General features: G+C 26.3%; 3 protein-coding genes across 4 annotated transcripts in view; 1 reads left to right on the top strand and 2 right to left on the bottom strand.

The window, feature by feature from the left end:
- Nucleotides 1-531: 531 nt before the first annotated feature.
- Nucleotides 532-9,361, bottom strand: LOC129612440 (probable phospholipid-transporting ATPase IIA). 2 transcript variants are annotated; one of them, XM_055526030.1, is made up of 7 exons: nt 8,805-9,361; nt 4,894-5,411; nt 4,691-4,833; nt 4,441-4,623; nt 2,223-4,387; nt 2,066-2,139; nt 532-2,005 (listed from the first exon to the last, which is right to left on the bottom strand). In XM_055526030.1, exons 1-7 carry the CDS (start codon nt 9,092-9,094, stop codon nt 1,872-1,874), a joined length of 3,507 nt encoding a protein of 1,168 aa, XP_055382005.1. In that variant the 5' UTR covers nt 9,095-9,361; the 3' UTR covers nt 532-1,871. The 2 variants fall into 2 exon arrangements, with proteins under 2 accessions (XP_055382005.1, XP_055382006.1); XM_055526031.1 differs by lacking the exon at nt 8,805-9,361 and adding an exon at nt 6,619-6,946.
- A 1,625-nt stretch (nt 9,362-10,986) lies between these two features.
- LOC129612449 (DNA fragmentation factor subunit beta) lies at nt 10,987-13,997 on the top strand. The gene is made up of 3 exons (XM_055526045.1): nt 10,987-11,475; nt 12,220-12,343; nt 12,404-13,997. The coding sequence occupies exons 1-3, from the start codon at nt 11,344-11,346 to the stop codon at nt 13,447-13,449; spliced, it is 1,302 nt and encodes a 433-aa protein (XP_055382020.1). The 5' UTR covers nt 10,987-11,343; the 3' UTR covers nt 13,450-13,997.
- Nucleotides 13,998-14,559: 562 nt separating this feature from the next.
- The window catches only part of LOC129612384 (transmembrane protease serine 9), a 30,571-nt gene continuing 19,520 nt past the window's right edge, over nt 14,560-25,610 (bottom strand). Inside the window, exons 2-9 of the mRNA XM_055525943.1 lie at nt 16,460-16,714; nt 16,344-16,372; nt 16,206-16,281; nt 15,429-16,134; nt 15,222-15,357; nt 15,001-15,145; nt 14,782-14,927; nt 14,560-14,718 (exon numbers count right to left, since the gene is read on the bottom strand). Coding sequence (XP_055381918.1) covers nt 14,560-14,718; nt 14,782-14,927; nt 15,001-15,145; nt 15,222-15,357; nt 15,429-16,134; nt 16,206-16,281; nt 16,344-16,372; nt 16,460-16,714 — 1,652 coding nt within the window. The remainder of the gene's footprint in view (nt 14,719-14,781; nt 14,928-15,000; nt 15,146-15,221; nt 15,358-15,428; nt 16,135-16,205; nt 16,282-16,343; nt 16,373-16,459; nt 16,715-25,610) is intronic.

Below are 25,610 nucleotides of genomic sequence, written 5' to 3'. Positions count from 1 at the left end.
ATAAACAAAAAACATAAGTAATAAAAATACAGGAATTTATTTGTAAATTATAATTTTTATAAATTGTTAATAAAGCGATAAATTTTATCACGAATTTCACTTTTATTCTTTTTTTTATATTTTTTATTTATCTATTTATTTATATACATAATATTAATAATATATTTTTTTTCAGTTGTTTTTTTTTCAATATTTAGGAAGATATCAAGAATTTGTTCATATATATATATAGTTTTTTTTATTAATTACTAATTTATAAAATCAGCCGATTTTGAAATGTTTATTTGAAATTTTTTTTTGCATTATTATATTTCCATTATTTAAATGCTTATTATAATAATTATTATTATTATTTTTAAAGAGTTAATTTTTTAAAAAGATGAAATAAAAAAAAGAGAACATAAAAATTATTACTTCGGAATTACTATTAATTAAATGTTCTATAAAAATATGATTTAAATACAACATTTTTGATTTAATTTAATTTTTTTCGATTTTATTCTGGTTTTTTTATCATAAAACTTAATACTTAAAATACACTTAAAAATGCTTTGCTCAAATTAAGTGAATTTTTATTTTAATTTAAATTTTTTTTGCTAAAATTATATTGTATAAAATTATTATTGTAAAATATATAGTTTTTTTAAGACGATATGATTTAAATATGGTGTTTATTGTAATATTATAAAAACCGAACTTGATACCTATATGACACAATCATAAATATTAATAAACAATTATTCGAATGAATAATCAATTATTTTATTAAATTGATTATAAATTATTTGCAAATTATTAATTTTATGTCATATCAATATTGATAAAAATATTAATTTTGTAAACTAGTTAATATTTGAATTTTTATCCAATATGAAGAACTTGAAAACTTTTTATATAAAAATAAGATCATTTTAATTTTGTGATATGCTTAGAAATTTTCATTTTATTTCAAGAAGTTTATCACTAATTTAAATATTTAGCATGATTTTTTGCGCATATAAAAAATTATAATATTTTTTATAATAATAATGGCCCAATATCTATAATTTACAATATTATTTTTAAATCTTAAATAATTTTAATTTTATTGAAAATACATTTTAAAGATACATAAATTTAGCAACATTAAAATTAAAATCATCCTTAGCTACTTTTCTAGTAAGTTGCTGTTCTTCATTCTTTTCTTCTTTATTTAATAGACTACTAAAGAACACAATATGTATGTTAAAATAAAAACACAATCGCTTTAGTCTATAGTTTGTTAAAATTATTTTTTTTTACTTAATATTTGTCATAATTTTTAGCTTTGTACATTAGATTTATTGTCAATTTTAAGCTTCTTTTATGATCTTTATTAATTGTTTTTATAAAACATTTAAAATAAAATAGTTAATATTATTGTTATTATTAGCAAATAAGAGCAAAGAATTTCTAAATGTCTTTATTTTATGTTTTAGATATTTTTTTAATTTATATACTTATTTTTCCCATCAATAACTATAACAATTGACTGAATTTCATGTACTGAATGTGAAAGGTTATTGCATTTATAATATGAGTGTGTGTGCATGTATTTTTTTTTTCAAATTACTTTTTTGATATTTCTTCATTTCAATTTTTTTAATATTGTTTATCTTACAGTTTATAAATGTACACATTTAAAACAAATTAACAAAGCTTTTTTCTAAAATAAGCAAAAAATTTAATAAAAGAACTTTGCAAAATCCTTTCACAATATTATGTATAAAATGTGTATTTTCTGTATATATTAGAAAATTATGTACATTTAAAATCATAAATTATGTATCACTATTATATTATAAAGCTTGAAAATAAAAAAAAAATATTATAAAAACTAGAAAATAAAATATTTATGACAGTTTTGAATATGATGGTGGTGAAAACTTCTTTCGTAAAAATTTAATAATATAAAGTGGAAAACAAGATACAAGTGTTATACCAGAAACCTTCCAAAGGAAATCGAATGACCAAATAAATTCCCAGTCTGTTGAAATATTTTCATAATTAAAATTTAAAATTTATAAAATAATGTTAAAAAACTTACCAAAATATTCCTGTAAAACAGCTAACGATATTAAATATAAAATTAAACTAAATATTTCAGCCAAAATCATTAATCTAAAACAAAAAAAAGAATACAATCAATTAATGAAAATTTACACTTGCTTTATATGATTTTGACATTGAAATTGAATTTTTACCTATGCCAAGTTATAACTGTTAGCGCTACCATTATTAATTCTGTCAAGATTAGAGCCGAAAAACTGATCGCAACAATATGGATAAATTCATCTTTAAATAATACAAGTGCACCATACATTATAACGCCGCCTTGATAAATACTTATTAAAACCCATATAAAAAATGTTTTATAACTTAAACTTCTTCCTTTTGATAAATCTTTATATAATTCAGGATATTTTAAAGCTTTTTTAGATGTTATATCTTGATCTAGGACTAATGAAAAAACTGGAAACATTGTATAAACTGTTGCATAACCGACCATTAAAAATCCTTGATATAATGCTACTGAACTTAAATAAAAAACAGCTGAAAAAATTGCTTGCATTATTGAAATAATTAAACCACGATGTATTACAAATTGAGATAGTGCAGCTGATCTTTTATATGATCTACGGCCATGTACAACTAATAATTTGGCTATATACGAAAATTGTGGAATACTGAAATCACCAGCTAATGATGCTTGTCTACCTTCACGACCTTCAATACCAATACCGGCATCTGATTGTTGTATCATGCTAACATCATTACCACCATCACCAACAGCACAAGTACGTTTTCCAGTATGTTTTTGAATTAATTCAACAACTTTAGCTTTTTGTGTTGGACTACAACGGCAGCATACAACAGCTGGACATGCAGTTGCTAGTTCCATAAATTCAGTTCTATAATACTGTAAACATACTTCTAAACTTTCTCCCGATACGATTAGAGCACATCCTTGTTTTCTACGGAATTGATTTAATTCCAAATGTGCATCAGCACGTGTTTGAATGCTCTTCAGAACATGTAAACCTTGTGTTCGACCGATTAATTGCGAACTTTTTGCAATGCAACACGCGGTCTCTAATTTATCTCCAGTTAACATCCAAATACGAACACCAGCATTTCTAAGTAATTCAAGTGTTGGTCTTACGTTTTCTTGCAAACGGTCCTCAACACCTGTTAGGCAGAGCAATTCCATTTCACGTTCAAGTGATTCAACTACAGCTGCTACTTTCGTAGCACGTTCTGTTTTACTCAATTTAGCTGCACTATATCGTGTTTCGAAATCACTATATTGTTCTTCTGTTAGTACCTTTTTGGCAACAACTAAGGTCCGCAAACCTTCTCTAGCCATATTGCCACTTTCTTCACTCAACCAATCATTGTATTGTACAATAGTCGACATAACAACATCAGCTCCTTTTAAATAAAATGTAATTTCATTAGATTTTACATCTCTAACTATTATACCCATTCGCTTTGTTTCACTTTTGAATGGAAAAATTTGAAGTATTTGAAAATTCAAGATATTATCTTGGTCAGCTATAGAATTGAAACTAGCAGTGCTGTCGCTACTACCAGGTGAAGACGATTCTGGATTATAAACAACTTTTTTTTGAGTTTTTTCTTCTTTTCTATTCAATTTCAAAGTTATCGTATTCAAATCTCTATTTATTAATGTCAAGCCAACTTGTTCAGTCCACTTTACAAGTGCAATTTCATCTGGACTTGATGCCTGATAGGTTATTTCTTTCTTTTTCTGACTGATATCGTTAGAACTATCCAAACTTATAACTGTTTTTGTTGGTGAACTATGTTTGTCACATTTTTTTCCATCAATTTTGTCATCATTAGCGACTGGGGTTACATTGTGGCAAAGAGCTAAAGCCTTAAGAGCTTCCCATTCTCTCCAGCCTTCAGGTCTCCGCATTCTATTTCCAAATCCCTGTTTAGAGGGCAGAATAGGAACACTACCCTGACTAAAATTTAGTTTTTCAATTGTGTGCGCAAATTCTTTAAATGTTTCCGTATCATGAAAAACGGTTCCCAAATGAATTTTTTTAAATACCATTTCATTTTGTGTTAGAGTGCCTGTTTTGTCTGTTAACAAATAAGAAATTCTGCCCAATTCCTCCGGTATTGTGGTTGAACGCACGACTGTACCCTCAATTTCGGGATCATTTTGCATTTGCCATGAATAAAAACCTTTTCCCATGTCTAAATTTACACGGAGACTTATTGGAATTATATATGAAAAAAGCAGTATAAATCTGAATAAGTATCTGTACCAAGGTCCTCCAAAACCTTTTAAAATAATCATAACTAAAGACAGCCCTAAAACTGCACAAAATAAAACCTAAAACAAAAATATTATTAATAATGGCAGTTTTAAAATGCTTTTTAAAATACCTTTGTCAAGCCATTTATCTCCATATCTAACAGGCCAACTTTAGACCGTGGCGAAGAGTTGTTCATTACGCTTCTAGTTTCTCTGCCAGTATAAATAATAATTCCAGTAGCTGTTCCAGCAGCTACTACTGTATTTGCCCAAAGAGTGTTTTCAACATTTAAGCTACATTCTTCACCTTCAAGCTAAATTTAAATTTTTTTTAAATAAACAAAATGTATTTATATGTACATGTACTGCAAATTTGATTACCATTGCAAATGTTCCTATAAATGAATGTATATCATTTTGCGGTTTCTCAATATAAATACTCGCTTCAATATTAAAAATTTCTGAGTCATTAGATAATTTTTGTGTTACGGGAACAGCTAGTCTCAATTTCCAATCCGTTTCACCTTTAAATTGAAAAAAATTATAAATTAGCAAATATTTTAATAGAGATGTATTATAAATACCATCTAATTGATCTGTTCTAACGAAAACTGATCCACTTTTATCACTTGTTCTTAATAATATTAAATCAGCTGGTACTCTTTCATCTTTTTCAACAATGATAATATCACCTACTTTTAATTTTGATGACGGTATCATTTCAATACCTTTTTCATTCGTTGTTAAACGTTTATATTTTTGTGAATTAACTTCATGATCTCGCTGATGTCGTCTTATATCATCAACGGCTTCACGTCCAATTGTTACTGCCAATACAAAGCATAATGGACCCCAATATGTATATGGATAACCAATTCTAATATCTGGTATAAACTGACTTAAAGCCATTAACAAAAAATACAAATTTAAAAAGAACCGAAATTGTTCGAAAAGCACCAATGGTAAAAATGTTATTAAATTGTATTTTTGATTACGAATTTCATTCGGTGGGAATTTTTCGTCTGATGTGCGGCCTAAATGTACGGTGCGAGAACGTAATACCGGCGCAGCAAACCATTTTCTCCATGCCAAGCACCAACAGCTTAAAGATAAAATAGAAGATTCTGATTATTTTCTAATATATTTTTGTCTTATTTACTTAAGTTTTTATAACAAACAATTTAATTTAATATAAGGATAAAAATTTAGCTATGTACCGAAGTATATCTACTTGATATAACATAAGTTATTAAAAGTATGTAGGTTAGACAATAGTAATACACAAAATAAAAATGTATAGATAAGTGTATGTAGATACCTTATTAATATTTATAAGTGTTTAGTTTCTGTCATAATTTTGTTTTTTATTGATAGGATATGGATAGGGTATGCAGACACATATATGGGTACGATATGCATAAATGTAGTCTTGAATACTAAATACTCCTCTATTTTCATAGAAACGTTCCTGCATTTACAATTTTCAATGTACCTCTGTTTATTTAATATTTATTCACATTTTTTATTTCTGTCACAAGAATGTAACCAACTACATGTAGTTAAAGAAATAGAAAATTCACAAAGAAAAACATGCAGAAATGTGCAAAATTTGAGATTTCACATTACATTTACTACAAAAAATTCTTGCTATCCTTTGATTTTCTACATTGACAAAAGTAATTTGGTGTAAAGAAGCTTATTTCTAAAAGGTAAGGGGCCGTTCCTTTTTTTTGCAAATCTTATACTGTTCATAATACCGACATGCATAGTTTCAACTAAAATTACTTCATATTTTTGTTTTTTAAGGAAAAATCAATAAATTGACGTTAATATAAAAGTAACAATATTCTCCAGATAGTTTTCTCTAGGTCATTTCACCAACATACATACTTATATAATTATAATCCTATTCACCTAGTTTAACCAGTCAGTTTTACTTTAATTCTTTTGTATTTTTTTTCTTTTTCTAATTAATTATATTTAATGTTCTACGTATTATTTTTCACTCCGTTTTAAGAAAAAAAAAAAATCGATATGCACATATTTAATAATTAATATACCTATAGAATAGTACCTGTGTATGTACTTACATTATACTTACATACATATGTAGGTACATACATAGATAGATACCCACCTAGGTTTGTAAAGGCAATATTTTGTTACAATAAAGTTATTCGAAGGCAGGAAAAAAAAGACAAACAAAACATAGAACAACACTGTTTTTTTTATCAGTAAAAAAAAGAGGTGAATCATCTTTTTTCTTCCATATAAAAAAATATTCTAAAATCCTTTAAAATTTTACATACCCACGATCTCTTGAACGATTAATTAGTGGGGCAGTTTCTTTAACTGCCATTGGAGTTGTTGGTACACTGGCAGTAGAAGAATCGTCCATTATTGATGTATTACGTTCACTTCTATAAAACACTTCAATTTTGAATGATTTTTTACTGAGAATGTTTGTTATAAATGTAAAAAATATTTCTATGTTCTTATGATAAAATTATCTTTAATTTGGATTAAATTAATGTTGTTTGCATAATTGAATTAAAAATTATTTTTCTTTTGCACAACAAAATCATTGAAGAAATTAAATTTAATAAAAAGTTTTTTTCCTAACTTTTTTTCAGACGTGATGAACAATAAACTCTTTCAATTGAAAAATTTACACATGAATGACATCAACGTAAAAAAATCAACTGTCAAATTTTATATTTTGTCAGTGAAGTTGGCATTACTGTTCTGATTATGTTGTTAATATTTTTAAAAAAAAAAAGGACTGCCAGTACAATATTTTGAAGTTTTTTAAATTTAAAATTTTTCCTGTTTGAAAATTTAAATTGATGAAAATCTTTTTTCTTCTCAATCTTCATTTTTTGATAAGCACACAATGTTAAGAATGCCTTTTTTGTCTCAGCAAGAAATATTGTTTTTTAAATCGAGCTATAAAGAAGCATTCCAATAATATGCAAAACTCCGTATAAAATAAATAGATTATTTATATACATATGCAACTGCCTTTCCAAAATATTCTATAAAATATATAAATTGATAATTTTTTTGAATCAACAAACTTTTAAATATAAAACTTTAAGAAAATTCTTTTAATTCGAAAAGTACACATAAATTTTAGTTTTAGTTGCACAAATAAAGTTTAGTTGCACACGAAATATAGAATATTAACACAAATAAAGTATCTTTTTGAATTAAAGGAAGATTTCTCCATTTCAATGCAAATACATTTACATGTTATATATTTGAAATTTCATTTATACAACTCCCTACTTGCTTTCGGCGCTGTAACGACGAATTAATTCAGATTAGATAAATAAAAAAATACTCTATTATGTATAATCACTGAGAAATATTGCTAACGCGTGCTTACATTTACTTGAAATTACAAGAATCAATAAATATTTTATATTTACTACTTATTATCTACATACATATATGTAGGTATTAACTCAAATAAAAAATTTAAAATTTATAGTTATAAAAGTTCATTACATTTCTTTATTGTTTATATTCTTTGAGCGAACATAAATAATGCTATACCTATGTGACCCAATTCTACCCTAATTTTAATAAGCGCATAGCCTAAATTTTAAAAAGACTTAAAAACTTTCTAGATGTGTTATTAATGTTAATGAATCAAATCAAATTAGAAAATTAGAACTTTTTTCAAATCAGCCTTAAGTTCTTTTTCGCTCAAGTTTTTAATTACTGCAATAAAGGTTTAATATTGACCCAAAATATATTGAAAAATCATTTAAATATTATCAACTGTTCAAAGGTATTTATACCTTTTCTCCAGTCTTCCGTTTATTATTAAATAAATTAATCTCCTTTTTCTTTTGCTCAGTAGATACATGTGAGTTTAATTAGCAATATAATATAAGGAAATAATTATAGAACCTGCTTTTACAAGAAATTTTGTTATCGTACTTATTTCTTCTATTAATTTTAAAAAATTCATTAATCAAATATTGATTATAGAATACTATCTATCTAATGGCAATATTATTATTGACTACTGCTAATTTCATATATGCTAGCTTTTTGATATATAAATATGAATGTATGTATTATTATATACCTTCAAAAATAGTTTTCAATCTTATAAATAGCTTCAAACAAGCATTGATGACTTTTTTTCCTATGGAATGATATCATCACTGATTTTTGTAGTTAGGTAGATAGGTATATACTCTAGTTTCGATAACAAAATTTCATTTAAAACTACGCCATAAATTTTATATCGTTTGAAAAATATGTGCCTACAAATTGAAAAAATTAATTATTTTGTTTTAAAGAAAAATATTAATATCTAAATTTTTTTTAAACATCTTAAAATTTTTTGTATAAATTTGCAAAACCAAATTAAGTTTATGCAAATTTTTTTTACACGTAAGCTAAACTTTAAAAAAATTTATATAAAAAATAATTGTAAATATTATTAAAAAAATTTTTGTAGAAATTCATATTTACTCACCCACAAATCAGTAATTTACAGCACTTCCCCAGTGTTATTGTATTGTTACGACGATTTTTACTAAACAATGGTCCCTTATCTGGTGGCAATAATAACAATGAAATTCTTTCACTATTTCTATCATTACGCAAACGAACTTGTCCAGGTTTAACTGTTGATTGACCGGTGATTGAAGGTGTGTTACCTTCACTAATACTATTACTTTGTAGTGATCCGCGAGCTGAATGTATTAATAATTCTGTTTCTGAATCGCTTTCGGATATCTCAAAATCTCTTAGCTGCATTTCCATAATTTTTTTTTTTCAAAATAACAAAATTTATTTTGTATAATCTCTTTTTAACGTTTTCCTAAATAGATTTTTGAAAAATCTATTTTAACTAAAATATATTGAATATTTGCTTCTTGTATTTCCCCCCGGGAAACATATATACTTGTATCCGAAAATTTTTATTTTTCACCTGCTTAATAAATTTCAATAATTATACTGAATATTACAATTAATTAAATATATATTTTAATATCAATTTTAATAACTATTGAGTTTTTTTTAATTCACATTTATTGAGTATTTTGAAGTTTCAATCATGTTAATTAATTGAAAACAAAAATTTTTCTACTTTTCCATTATTAAAAACTTCTTTTTTGTTGACATTTCTAATAGAAGGGTACAAATAGCACCTAATTAGAAATTACTGTGAAGGCAAAATGTCAAATATATATTTTTTTTTAAATGTTGGTAGCCTGAATATTAGTACAATCTGTTGCTTTCGAAAACATGAATTTGGCATAATGTGATATAACATTTAATACTTAATATTTAATACATTAAATAATAAATACAAAATAAAATTAAAGGTTATGCTAACTAAAGAACAACTCACTAAGGATTATGAATTTGGCTAAAAACGGAAGAGGTCTAACACACATTATTTTTATCGCAAAAAAACTTGTCATATTTTCAGTACCAAACTCAATCACGTTTATATTTTATTTTGAAGTTTCAGTGGAAGTTTTTGAAATTTTCATGGGTAAGGTTACTTTGAAGACGTGGGTGGTTTATTAAGTCAAAAACTATTTTGTAAGTTGTCTACAAATGTTTGTATATTATTAGATAATAGAAACATAAAATAATGTATTACTAAAATGTTATGCTTTATAAATTTAATATTTTAATATAAAATTAGTGTTATAACATAAATTTTGAGAAATCCTTGTAATTTTATTAAAGTCAAGTGCTGTTTATGCTCCCTATGTTTATAAAGAATTTTTTTTTATTAAAACAATTTTTATGCCAAAGAAAAATTGAAAGAAACTGTTTCGTAATATTGAAACAAATATCTAAGATTCTGAAAACTGTGAATGAACAATAAAAAAATATATATAGGTATATTTTTGCTGGTGTTTAAAGCCACTTTGAGCTATTGATTTTTGGAGCAAATCTTACCATAATCTTTACATGATTAATTCAAAAAATTCAAAAAGTTACTAAATCAGTCCTAAAACCTACATTTTCATTTTCTCGCAATAAGTTATAAATATCACACAACTTTTAGCTAAGGTCATATAATCGCAATCATTTACATTTATAGGAATTATAGGGCAAGAAAATGATAACAACAAGGAATACATTTTTTGAATCACGCCTGTTTGACTTTTGGCTCCCACGATGCGACTTATTTAAGAATAAGTGTACAATTATTTTGTGCGTTTCCGTATTTACTTCAGTCAATATTGCATTCCCATGAAGGATTTTAATAAATCAAAAGTAATTTAAGTATGTTTGTTAGCGAAATCTAAAAATTCATTTTGGTAATTTTTTGTTTGCTCATAAAACTGCACTTGAAATATTGTAAACATAGAAAAATTAACTTTTTGAGAAAATAAAGGGTTCATTTTTATAAAATTTCAGCATTGTTATATATGCGTAAGAGATGATTAAATTTCAAGTATGTAATCGTTCCGTAGTGTGTCAAATTTTCTCTAGACGTGGCAATGCTCTTGAAAGCAAATTTATAATGACATTCATCTTTGCAGAAATACAGATAATTTTATAATTCATATATTGTGTACAAACAAAGCATTTAAAACTTCAAATCATTTTTTTGGATAAGCCTTTTTTGTTTTATTTAATCAATTTTTAAAATTATTTCAATAAATTATAGAATTAAATACTAAATAAAATTTTGGTCATAAAAATTGTTATCAATAAAGTGCTTGTTCCTTTTTTTCTAAAATAACTAGATGTTTTGACATTTACTGATAAGACCTTACTTGACTGAATCTTTATTGTTAGTTTGTAAATTAAATCTGTATATGTACAACAAAAATCTGAAATTTCATTTAAAGTTCAGAGTCAGTCATTCATTCTTGATACAAGGATTATTCCTAAAAAGAGAAAAAAAAGTAAAATTAAGTAAACTAAGGTGAACTATTTTTCAGTGATTTTCTATTGAATTTCTTACGTTTGTTAAACAAAAGTTTTTAAAGTTGTTTTATTTGTAACTTTATAACAAGTAAAAATTAAAATTAATATTGAAAATGATCAGTTTTTTTCAAACACCTAAAGAGATGAAAGGATATAAAATCACGGATAATCAACGCTCAAGAAAATATGGAATTGGAGCGAATTCCTTAAAAATGTTGAAAGAAAAAGCAAAATTGAAATTTCCTGTAAGTTTATAAATTTCTATAAATAAAATAGATCTTAATTTAATTAGGAAATTTTAAATTTTAAATTAAAGTACCTATCTACGTCCTTCGCAAAAATTTTCAAGGGCAATACTTTAGATACAATTTTTCCCCCTTGATATATTACACATTGAATAGCATATTTATATACTAGTAAAAATCCTAAGTTTAATAAAGCGCAGCCGCATATTTTTGACCGTTTCATTTCCCATTCAAATTTCAAGGTACCTACTATAACTTTACCTGTTGCATTGTTTTTTAATGAATTTATTTTGATTCTGCATTTAATTGCAATTCTACATTTGCAAGTTTGAGAATTTAGAATGGGAACCAACTACTTACCTACTTTCCTATTCATTTAAATTCATACACACATATGTAAATGTGCAACAACAATGCATTTAAATATTTTTTGTGGATTTCATTGACATTTAAGAATTAAAATAATTTTGTTTTTTTACAATTTGATTGATATTTTCCATTTTATACCAACTCCATTCTTTTTTAAGTGGCAAGCACGACCTTGACCGAAACACTTTCATTGAAAATCTGTTATGTACCCACCTATCTAACCAACCTAGTTTATTTTGAACCTTGACTTTTTGACTAATTTTTAGTCTTGACCTATTTATTTACTTGCATATTTATTTTAACATATGTAACTATTTTAAAAAATTTTTAAAATAATTAAGATCGAGTTTTTAATACTCATGTCTTAATTTTTAGATAAAAGATTTACGACTTTATATGGCCAAGGATGGCTTCGAAGTGTCTGATGAAGATTATTTTGAAACGGTTGAACCGCAAACACTTTTTGTTGTTGCTGGTCCAGATGAAGAAGTTACGACAGGTAATTAGTATTTGGTTTTACAATAAATATATTTATAAATTTAGAAATTTTTCATTTTAGAATCTGATCTGGAGTATCAAAGAATGAAAGCAGAAACACCGATGTTACAAATTGCTGACATTGTTTACGATTTTATAGAGAAGAATCCCGAGAAGTTTCGAAAAATTATAAATGAATACGAGAAACGTAAACCTTTAATTAATAACAATGAAAAAACTCTGCTCAGTCGTAAATCTGACCATTCTGAATGGTTTGAGGGATCTGAAGATCGATGCCAAACCAAAGAAGAAGCAATGGCAAGGCGCTCTCAAGATCGAATACGTGGTTATTATTATAAAACAAAAGATGAATTGACGAAATGTAAACTGTATCGAACAAACCCAAAAGCTCGTCAAATCATTGAAAAAATTTTAGAAAAATTTCGTTACCTTCTAATTGGATGTGATTATTTTTCCATGTTATTTGATCGAAGTTGCCCAAAAAAGCATGAAATTTTGAAAGAGTTTGATGAAATCGATGCTAGAGGTGCAAATGTTCCTAACAAAAAAATCAAACAAATGATAAAGGAATACACAATCAAAACTGAACTCTTAGATGAATGGACGGTTTCTTTATGTACAGAGCGTGGTGATTTTTATTGTCACGGACCATTTAGCAGTGGCGTTGGCAAAAAGGAAAATAAAACAGATCGTAATGGTAATAATTCATCAAAAAGTAATACAATTTGCAACAATAAACACCAAATAAATCCATATGCATCAAGAGAAAATTTAATTCTATTTCAAGTATGGAATTTAGATCATCAAATTGAATTATCTAGAACTATTTTACCATCTTTAATTGAAAATATTCGACAGCTGGTTGAAGAAACAAATTTAAAATGTAAAATCCATAAACGAAAACAAGTTGTAGATATAAGTGTATTAGAATATTTTTTGGAAATATTCAGTGTTAAAAATTTGAAGTTGGTTCATATTGTGTGTCATGAAAAGTGTCAGCGGGCAAATAAATCTAATGGAAGACTAATTTGTGAGGATTGTGATGAATACAAAATTTTAAAAGAATTAAGTGATATTTCATGTCCAGAAGAAGTTGATGCATGTTAAAAGAAAGAAGAAAAGAAAAATAAGACAATGAACATGAGATTATTGATTATGAGTTTCTGAGGTAATAGGTAACTTTATTATATCATTAATATAATGAGAAGAATGAAGTAGCAGTTTCTTCTAATAGTATTTTTAAAAAATATCAAACAAAATTTTGTCTGGGACAAAGTAAAAAAAAATTTTCCTTTTGTTAGAAGTTAATTGGAAAGAATTATTTAATGATGTAGTATTTAAATAGTTAAGCTATAGCTTGAATATAGCTTGAAATTTAAATTAGAGTTTGGTAAAAATTTTGTGAATAAAATGGTATTTTAGTTGAGATTTTAATTTTTGGACGAAATCTCAAAGTTGCTACGTTATAAAGAATTATTCTGAAATAATTCCTACAAGAAAGTTGCTAAGTTGCTTATTTTCTATGTAAGAAAAATTAGATTTAATTTTTAACTCTATTTCTACACTACTCTTAAAACATTCCCGACACATTTAATTACTTTTCTCAATTTTATACTATCTTTAAAAAAAAAATTATAAAAAAGAAAAAAATGAATAATATCGCTAATCTATTTCCGAATTATATACTTAAATTTGTTGTACTAATTAAATTTTATTGAAAAGGCAAAACATTTCCAATTTAAACTATTATAAGGTTACTATTAAGCTGTTATTACAATATTTTACATAAATAAATATTAAAATTATAATAAACTTTGCGACTGATTCTCTTAAAACAAATAATACAAAAGTATGTAAAAGATAAAAAAGGCAAAATATATTCTTAGCTATGTTGTTGATGTTCAAATATTTATTGATATTAAAAGACAATTTAATATATATGTATATATATATATACAATATTAGTTAATAAAGCCTATAAAGCTTGTTTCAAAATAATTTTGTTTTATTTTTGAAACTTCTACCAATAGCTTCCATGGATAACAATGACTTCATTCGTGGAAATGCAGTATCAAAAAAATAGAATCTCAATTTCTTAAAAAATTTTTATTTTATTTTTTTTCTTTTGCAAGAACTAAACTAAAGAAAATTTCAACTTTTTTTATCACGTCTTCTCAATTTGAATGCGCCTTCAAGTCGCGTTTAATTCGATATGTTTTATTGTATATTTTTAGCAATCCAAGGTAAGAATGATGATACCCTAGAATAAACTCCAGGATATTGTCCTTTGCCACATCCGATTCCCCATGAAACAATACCCACTTGTACCCATCTACCGCCACCTTCGTCAACCATCATTGGACCTCCAGAATCACCCTTTAAAAATTAAAAAAAAAATTAAATTCGTTTTATGAATAAAAAACAACATCTTTAATATACACTGCATGAATCTTTTGTCGCTTGTCCGGCACAAATCATTGAATTCGCAATACCAGCTGGAGCTGCACTGCCATACTTTCTTGAACAATCAGCATTTGACCAAATAGGAATTGTGACTTTTTGTAAAACTGATGGTTGAGGTCCATCTAAGTGTATACGAAAAAAGGTCATTTAAACTATTGCTATCGCATTTGTAATAATTCAAATTCTAATATTTACTTTCCCGTAAACTACCCCATCCAGCTACAGTGGCTATGATTCCTCTATATGATTTCGCTGATGATGCTGATGGTAAACATATTGGACGAATAGTACTTGAAAATTGGACTGGTTGATCCATTGTTAAAACTGCTACATCATTATGCTACAAGACAAACCAAAAACAATTATATGCATATATGTGTATGTATATTTAAGAACGTTAACTGGTTGTTATATACCAAGTGACTAAAATCAAATCCTTTATGTCGTACGACTCTTTTTATTCTTCTAACAACGTGCTGAACTTCATACGAATTTCGGATGTCATGATCTCCAAGATGAACTGTAATTCGAGCCACATCATAAGCTGACATTCTGTAAAATAAAAAAATCTTAATCAAAATAATTTTTTTTAATTTTAAATTGTAATTTCCAAGATAATTTACTGGGAAACACAATGAGCAGCTGTTAGAATATGAATATTATCAATAATAGAACCACCACAAAATTGTCTACCATTGTTGAACATAACTACAATCCAGGGCCATTCATTTGGACTTGCATTTTGGCCACCGACAATTCTCTGTTGATCTTCATCCTGAAATCCAGCATTTTTTAAACCGCATGCAGCATTAGGGATTGTGAAACTGTCATCATGGGAAGTGTCGACAGATGATGGAGGCTCTGCTGGTTGCACGGGATAATGAGATGGTGGATGTGTTGGAATTGGTGGTGGCCATTGCGCTGGAAAACGTGTTGTAGTTTGTGGTTTTAAAGTTGATGTCCATCGTCTTGTTGTAGTTTGCCATGGTGATTTAGTTGTTGTTTGCCATGGTGCTTTGGTTGTGGAAGTTTGCCATGGAACTCTAGTTGTAGTCGGCCATGTTTGCCATGGTGCTTTTGTTGTAGTTGACGATTGCCACGGTGCTCTTCTGGTTGTCGTTTGCCAAGGTGCTTTTGTTGTTGACGTTTGCCAAGGTGCTTTTGTAGTTGATGTCTGCCAAGGTGATTTTGTAGTTGATATTTGCCAAGGCACTTTTGTTGTTGATGTCTGCCAAGGTGCTTTTGTAGTTCTATCTCCAAGTGGTGGATGCGTTGGAGCTGCATGATTAGGTGGATGCGTTGGAATTGGTGGAGGCCATTGAAAATGTGCTAAAAAAATAAATAAATTTGAATTCACATACAATAATTGTAAAATACTTTTTTGAAATTATTTTATTTACCTGGCTTACGTGTCGTTATTCCTGGTTTTCTAGTAGCGTGCGTAGGAACACCAATTGGTGGCCATTGAGACAAAACCTTTAAAAAGATTTTGTAAGTGTTTATATTTGTTAAAATGCTTGTTAACTAAAATTAAATACCGTTTCATATCTCTTATCATCAGCAATATCTACATTATTATAAATTTCATTGTAGTTTTCATCAATTTCATTATTTGGTAATTGTGGTGAAAGAATTGATTGTTCTGATTCAATACAACAGATTCCAATAAATTGTTGTCCACCAGAATTAAAATATGAACATTGCTCAAATTGTCGATACCAGGAATTAAAAATAACTCCTCCAGATGGTTTTCCCTGTGGATAACATGTTTTAAAGGCTGTACAACGTCCAAATACGCCTGATGCAGTTAAACATGGTGTTCCTTCCGCTAATGAATCCAACCATGATCGTCGCACAAAAACTATATTTCGAGCACGTCTAGAGTGTGTCGTTGCATTATGATCTATGCCTATGAAAAGATTACATTACTATGAATTTTGTTTTATTCTGAAAAATTGAATTTCTCTTTCATTTTTTTTTTTTTTGTGTGGGTGGAATTTTTGTCGTTGTACAATTTTAAATGAAAGCCCAAACATAATACGTCGTACATACCGAAATTCATTCAAAATTTGAACAAAATTAATTTTATTTTCTCAAAAATTAAATTAATATATATGTATACTTACATACTTATGTATGTATCTAGATATAATAAAACATAAAGCAACTGTAAGGAAATTAGTTTTACTGAAGTCATGTAGGTATGCCTCTAAAATTTGAATAATTTATTCTGAAATCTATAATTAAGTATTGACATTCTAATATTTAAATCAAACTAATTTAATTTAGGTTACAGTTTTTATGGTTTTCTACTAAGACTGACCTTAAATAGAGTTCAAATCATGAATGTTATATTTTAATGCCTCATAATGTTGATGCTTAAAGAACTAATTCATTGAAAATTATTTACAAAACTGGGCCAGTGATTTTATGCGAATTGAGTTGCAAAAAATTTTTTGAAATAAATTATTAAAGAAATCCTTAAAAACGTACGCTTTTATGTATGTATGTATGCATATGTATACGTTCTTACGTACACAATAATAAATTTTTTTTTAAATAAATAAAAATCAATTAGGTTTGAAGGTAATAAAATTTTTATAACAAAAAAATCTCTTATTAGCACCATATTTACTATCAAATAAATGCCTTTTTAGATTTTTTTTTATTTTCTTTTGGATTTTCAAAATAAAAAACATTTACAAGTCAATGAAAAAAAAATTTACTTTATTACTTGTTAACTTCAGTAGTAAACAGTTCTTTTCAATTCATTTTTGATGGCTGAACGAAATTTCTCTAAAAAATATGCTTGTATGGGTTGTGCGTTGGGATTTTGAAATCTACTGCTTTGCATAGCAAAGGTCTATTGAGTCTAACAGATTTATTAATACTAATAGCTATATTTTTTGCATATTGTGCTTGTGTATTATTCATTTAAAACCAAACTAAGCCGGTACGAAAATGAAATATTTGAAAATATGATATAATTTCAAAAATTAATCTTTATATTGTAAAATATGATATGATAGGAACCGAACTCTCGCTCCCTGAATTATGAATTAAATGAGAATACACAACCACATCAAATTGAAAAACTGAGGCATAATTTTATGTTTACAGGCTTAATTTTCACAACTTACTGTTGAATAGCCTATTCTCAAACAAGTCGATTGACTGTAGATTTTACAAAATTAAACGGTATGTATTATTATGTAAGTGATATAGCACGAAAGAGGCGAAACAATCACTATATAGATGCAGAAAATGTGACTTATCAGATGGTTTAGCCAGATCGTCATCATTTAATAAGGACGGAATAGGAAATGGTGGAGTATTAGTAGGGGTTAGAGTTTAAAGACACAAAAAATTTTTTGATTAAGTTATACGGGAAAAACAAGGAAAAACAAAAAAGAGTTGAGCTGCAATACCACTATTATATAACCATAAGTTTAAATATAATTTAAATTCCTAGAAACTATAGACGTTACAGCATACCATTTCCAATACCTAGAACAATCCTTATTATTAGACAAATTAATTAAACGAACAAAATATGACTATCAGATGAAAGCTTAGCAAGATTATAATAATTTAAACAAGAACAGAGTTACAGTAACAGAGTGTTAATAAAAGAGATAACAATTATAAGATTAATTATTACGGAAAATATAAAATTACAAAAAAGAAGTGAGTGACATGACATTGTTAGTAATAGAAATTATTAATTCGATTTTTGGCAATAAAAATTTTAATACGAAACTCACGTGATTGAACGTAGCAGGATAAAATTTGGGTACGATAAAAAGAGGAAACCCGATATTATTCTACCATGATCTCCTCAATTTTTTAACTCACAATATTATTCTTTAAAACAAAATTAAAGTTTGAGAATTTCAGGAAATCATTTTTTCAAATATAATTTTATTATTATTGTTGGTTGTCTTTTTGGCAGCATTCAAAAATGAAGTCTTCTTCTCTGTCAGCGCTCTACTGTTGATCAATACAAAAGACAATTAGACAAATAAAAATAAAAATAAAATAGAGATGTGTTTCATGATTTGAATTTAAAGAAAACAATTTTGAAAAAAAAAAAAATTACAAAAGCAAATTTTTTTAAATAAAAAAAAATTTATGCGAAATTTTTACACCATTTTTAAGCGAATCTTATATTTGAGTCCATTTGAAATAAAAATTACTTAAAATACAGGGTTTAAATTTTCGCAACAGTAAATATTTGCACGGCTAAAAACGAATATTTATAAGATTGCATTAAAAAAATAAATTCTTTATTTATTAAAATGGAAAATAATGTTTATATGTACATACATATATGGTACGTATGGTTATATTGAAATTCAAAATTTATAATATTTTCAAATATTAAATATTTAGATAATAATTGAGTTTTAATGTATTTTTTATTATTGTAGTGATTTACAGGATATAAGAAGAAGAAGAGGTCGGTTAATTCTTTTGCAAATATGTATGTGTAACAGAAAATTTTAAAGTTAAATTTTACATACAAATTAATAAAATCATGAAATTCGTGAAATATCTGTTAGTTTGAGTATAAAAATGAATCTGAGCTGAAAGGAAAACTTAGCCTCAATTGGTTAAGAAGACTTAACATAAAAAGTAATAATTTATAATTAATTACTGAAAACTAAGTTCTTGGCATTGATTTTCCAAAAACTTTTTTTCAATATCCTATAGTAAAAAATTTATTTTGTTCTACGAAACTAGCTAAACTTTATTGTAGTTCAAATTCTTCATTTGCGAGAAGTGAATCATCCCGATTTAAAAAAGTGATACCTTTCAAAAATGAAATATTGCATTGCCTTTTTCCGCTTTCAGTTGGGATTATTTGAATCGTAATTTTAATTGTACAGGAGCTATGCTGCTTTTTCTAAATGCATTAAGCAAAGGAAAAGTTAAGTCAAACGAAAAAATAACCATAACAAATTTTCCTACATATGTAAATTAAATTTACTTATTCTATGGGTAGATATCTGTACTCGTAATATTTTTGTAAAGGTAATTCAAAAATTTCAAATAAAATTTTTTATATTTGGACTTATGCCATTTCTTTAACACTCCTGTACCACCGAATATGACAAACTTTTAAATTTTTTTAATATATTCTATAAATTTTTTCATATTATTTTTTAATTCTTCAAAAAATTATATTGATTGTTTGTTAAAGCTTTTAACTTGTACGAGAAGAATATTTTAATCTTTGTGTCAACAATCTGAATGAAAACATGATGAATAGGTGATGTGATGTTTTCTAAAGTCTTAATAAACTGTTAATAATGATACAAAAGAAAAAAGTAGAACGAAAGTATTGAACAATATAACAAAAAAATAAAATAAAAAAAAGATGATAAAAAGGCGGGAAAAAGTGGGGGAGACATTAAAATTTTATATATGCAAGTAGGTACACACATCGTTATAAAATGATTTATTGATTGTAAACAAAAATCATTTCTTTAGAATATTAAATGAAATTGTTGTATGTACAAAAAGTGTATATTTAAGAAATTTTAAATGAATTCATTCACATGGTTTTATGTGTGCTCAGTGTGTGTATATTATTAATTTGTGACTCAATTATTATTTTTTTTTTTTTGAAAATGAAAAGAAAGAAAATTAGTTCGGAAATTCCTACGCAATGAGACTTTCGATGTGAAAAACAAAAATTAAAAATGAAAGAAAAAATTAACTGTAAATTATTACGCATTTCTTCACTATTTTTTATTTTGTGTGCGCGACGCGACGGCACACTATTTTTTTTTTGTGACTTTGAAATTGTGCACAAAAATTTAATTAAAATTTTGATTTTAATATACTAAAAGTACTAAAAATATACTAGGTCACTCATCATACATAAGAACATTTATGCTATATTTGGAAAGATTTGTTAAAGTACATTAAATAACAGCCGTGTATAGAATCTTGATAAAAATTTCAATTTAAATTTTAATTAGTTCAATATATAGAAGAACACCAAAGGATTACTGGTAGAAGATTAAAAATATTTCAATTGTAATCTAATTATTATAATTTTATAGCTAAGTATTCAATTAGAAATATGAACTGAAAAATTCAGGTGAATTACAAAAAAAAAAACAATTTAAGTGTTTTTGTTTAAGGTACAATGTTATTATGGAATTTAAAATAAATTTATGATACGTACACGACTTAATTTATCAATTACTAAATTTTTTTTACTATTACAAGTTAAGGAAAGTGCAAAAATTTTTAAAGTAACGGAAAGCAAAGAACAAATAACTAAAAAGGCCATATGAAATAAATCCTGAAAAATGTAATTAAGTGTAAGAGTTCCGAAAATTCTTGTATCACACAACTTTCAGAGGTTGGTGTGAAAAATTCACCACTCACGTTTTCGAAATAAATTCATCGGGAAGGAGATATAAACAGATCACGTACAGAACTATTGGTGTGGTTTATTATTTAAACAAAAATAAAAATAAAATTAATCCGAATCCATGGTTTGTAATGTAGCACTTTTCCCTTCAACAAATGAAAATATGCTATTAAAGGCAATTAATGCCCATACTCAAATTACTTTCATTTGTTATTGGTATTTTAAGGCCTTTGGGGGCTATAACTTTTAGAGTTGGGTGGGGGGGGGGGGGGGGGAGATAAGTAGAAAATTAACAACGATAACTCAAAAATTAATTGAGCTAAGTTCACCAAATTGTCACAAATGATTTATTTAGTAAATGCCAAAACCCTATTTAAATTGGACATGATCAGGATACTGGTTCGGGCAGCTGACATAAAACTTCAAAAGTTATTTGGTTATAACTCTATTAAGCTGTGATATTAAAATTCCGTACAAGCAAATATAGTAGTAGGGCCAATGTGTTTGGTAAACACATCTATTTTTTCTCGTTTCTTATTTGTTTTCGAACAACGCTTAATAAATATCGAAACATAAACGGAAGAGTAATATTCTTAATGCCGAATTCATTGAAGAAATTCTCTACAGAAATTTGAAAACTAAAACAAGATTTTTCTCGATTATTAAAAGTTTTCCTCTATTATTGTCAAAACAAAAAAAAACAATGTTTTTTCCCCAAATTTTAATAAGATTAAATGTTAATTAATTTTAAATTCCTTTAGTAAATTTTATGTAAATGTTATTGAAGACTTAAAAACTAATTTCTCAAATTTATCACTAAATTTAAGCTTATCTACTTACTAAATTTACAAAATTTTAAAAGAATTTCGAGCAGCAGCTCCTGGCATAATATAGAACGAAAACTTGTTTTTTTCTTAAATGAAGTAAATTTATAACATTTATAAAGAAACGAATCGTGACTTTATATTTTAAATTAATATTATAATAACGTATATAAGTAAATGTGTACAATTGTACAAACATTTCCAATATTCTGCTTTATCCGATGATATTACTGTGTAAAAGAATGTTGGAAAACAATACCTTATCGATATTATTAAATCATTTAACTAATAATAAATTGAAATTCTTTTTGATAAAACCTATATAAGCTTCTTAATAAATTAAAAGTAAATAAGCAAGATTTTACGAGTAAGTATCGCAAATACGATCAGTGATCACGTTTTTTTTATACTCTTCCTTAATTTATTTAAAAAACAAAGCCTGGAGTAAAGTTATTATATATATATACATATGTATGTAGTTGTAGACATACACAAATTTACAAATATGGAATTTATAATGATATTGAAAATAAATTGACACTATACTGTAATTAATTTCTGCATATTCGTCTGATAAATTCAGAAAGTGGACCTTTAATTTTATGTTTTAATAATTTATAAATTTTATTAAAATTTTTTGTTTCGGCTTCGTTATGGAATCGAAAAGAATTAAACATATTTTTAGGAACATTATGCCCATCAAATAACGGCTCATGTCTTACTGTACGGCCAATTTTATATTTCAAACGATTACGGTAATATTCGTAACATTTATAAGTTATAACGAAAAAGTAATGAGACCTTAATGTGTTAATGGTTCAAGTACCTAATATAAAATTTGTAGAGTAATTTGAATCTTTGAAATTTTTCAAACCTATATCAAAATCTTGTATGAATTTCACTCTTTATTAATACCGTTCGTACTATAATAGATATTCAAATTTCACCTAAATGAGTTCATAATGACTTTTTTTTACAAATGTACGAGATATTCTCAAATTATATCCCAAAGTGATGTAATAAGACAAGGAGGCTGAATATTCGTAACGAATCTTGAGAATTTATATGATTGTTATGGAAGGCTTATAGGTATAAGAAGAAATTATATCAAATAAGCATTGAAGAGTCGTTCAGATTTTGTTATACATATAGACTAATTAAATGTATATGTACATAGGTCGATTCTATAATGTAATGGTAACTAGGCTCTTTCAGTCAAAATTTTTTAATTATAATTAATATTAAACTTTTTGAAAAATTTTTTCAACATAGTTTATTCAATTTTCAAAAAACTCCAATCAAAATAGGAAAAAGCTTTTGTGGAGTTTTTTGAAAATTGAAAATTGATAAATCAACTGTAATATTTGTGCTTTTTTTAATTAGTATGAAAATATAACAGTTATGGAATTTACCATGCAAATTAAAAATATTTAGGAAAACATTCATTTATTATTCATTTTGCAATTCATTGCTAAAGCAATTAGTGACAGCATCGAAACTACTGGTACGTAACATGTTGTTAGAATAAACTTATATAAGGTAATAAAAAAATATATATGTATGTATATATATGTGCAAGGTCATTCATTTGCAGCATCGATAAAACATATATGGAAAATAAGTGAAAATTTTGTTTGGCTCTAAGTGTTATATCTCAACGGTTTCTGGGAGAGATTAAAACGAATTTTCACGTGATTTCTACTCTTTGCTTAAGAGTCTTTAAGATATGACAGCAATTTCGGTCTTTGAGTTGTCTAATGATCTTCGGTGACTTATTGTTTTGAAAACTTTTTTAAGGCAGCGATTACTGAATCACCCTGTTTCTATGTATTATGTATGTAAATAAATTCATTTAATTACAATGTTTAATTTTAAAAAATTTCAAATATAATCCTAGTGACGTATTCTTTCGCAAGTTACTTATCAAGTAGACTTTAAAGTAAGCCTCGTATTTACATTTTAACATGTAATTAAATTATAATTCCTTAAAAACTATATAAATTATATGTATACACATGTTTACAGACGTATATTACATATACTATGGGACGTCCATAAAATATTTCAATTTTTAATAAAAGAAATCATCGACCGGGATTGCAAAAAATAAGTAAAAAATGAAAGAAAAAAAAAACCATTAATAAAAATTGAAAATATCCGTCGCGTCGCGTCGATTGTCAGTTCTTTCCTTTTTTGCGTTCGGTTTCATTACTTCGCTTTTATTTTTATTCAATTACACATTTATTTTTAAATGTAAAAAATTTATAGTCATTTCAAGAATATTTTTGAAACAGAAACGAAAAAACAAAAGCAAAAAATTGCTCTAAAAAAGTTAATCTGCTTGTAGGTGTAGATTTTTCAATAATTTTTTGGTCTGTTCTAATAATAAATTTTAATTTCGAATCGAAATTGATTAAAACAATCGTATAATCTTTTACGAAGTTAAGAAAGCAAGAAAAAAAATAACAATCTTAGGATAAATTAAAATTCTTAAAAAGAAAATTTAAAGCTTTTATGTAAATTTTTGAACTTTACGTTGCTTTCTTGTTACGCTATCAAATTTCTTGTATTCTACGTTCTCGGTCACATTTTGATAAATTGTTTTCCCAGATTACTAGATGGTGTTCTATTATGAGTAAATCACTTTTTTTCTCCGACGTTTATTTGACAAATTTATTATAATTTACAGTAATAAATTATATTCTTAGTTCTTATTTTGCTTTCTTATTTTTTAATTTATGATAAGCAGTTAATTAAAACTATTCGCAGATGAGTACATTAAAAAGGTAGTATTTCAGATGTGTTAACAATTTTTCTTAATTTTTTTTCTGTTCTTTTTTTTGCTGAATATTAAATTGATTATCGGAAGTTTTTAAACATTTGAAATATTTCAAAATTTCACTGCATTGTTTTGAAAGTTACAAGGTGAACACAGATTCTGCCAATATATGATAGTAGGCTGTAGCAAAAATAGTTTTGGAGATATTTTAGAAAATGCTCTGGAAAACTTTAAACGCATTTTCTGGCTGAACTAGAAGAGATTGAGCAATTCTAAGTGTTTTTTGTGAGAACTATTATTCAAAATTTATTGTAAAAATTTATCATGTTTAAATAAATTATTGAAAGAAGAAGAAAGCAGTCATCCTTACGTTTAGAATGCTTTAAATATTTCTAATATTTTTATTTATATAACACTAATACCTCGCTTCGGGACAATAATTGGAAATTATCGAAAATCGTAAAATTGTCGTTTAAATTCACAATGCGTGTGTAGAAAGTGTGCTATATTAAAAACACGTCCAAATGCAAAACCTAGAAAGATTGATTATCATACAAAAGAAGACAATTAAAGGCTGTTGTTTGGCGCATATACGAAAATTTTTTAAAAAGCACATTTTTCGTTTTAAGAACCTTAAACTGCCCATCATGCTCATTAAGCTGTTGAAAATGAATAATTTAAGTTTCTTAAACCTGATAGTTAATATTTCCCTATTTAAGTTTAGATTTTTAATATTGCAACGAGGAATAACGCAAATTTATTCGTAAATATTTTATCGGCACAAGATAATTTGGCGCAAAAATTGAAACTTTCA

The sequence above is a fragment of the Condylostylus longicornis genome, unplaced genomic scaffold (genome assembly GCF_029603195.1).
Source record: "Condylostylus longicornis isolate FDR11 unplaced genomic scaffold, ASM2960319v2 ptg000072l, whole genome shotgun sequence".
In the NCBI taxonomy this organism is placed as follows: Eukaryota; Metazoa; Arthropoda; class Insecta; order Diptera; family Dolichopodidae; genus Condylostylus; species Condylostylus longicornis.
This window is presented reverse-complemented; position numbering and strand designations above follow the sequence as displayed.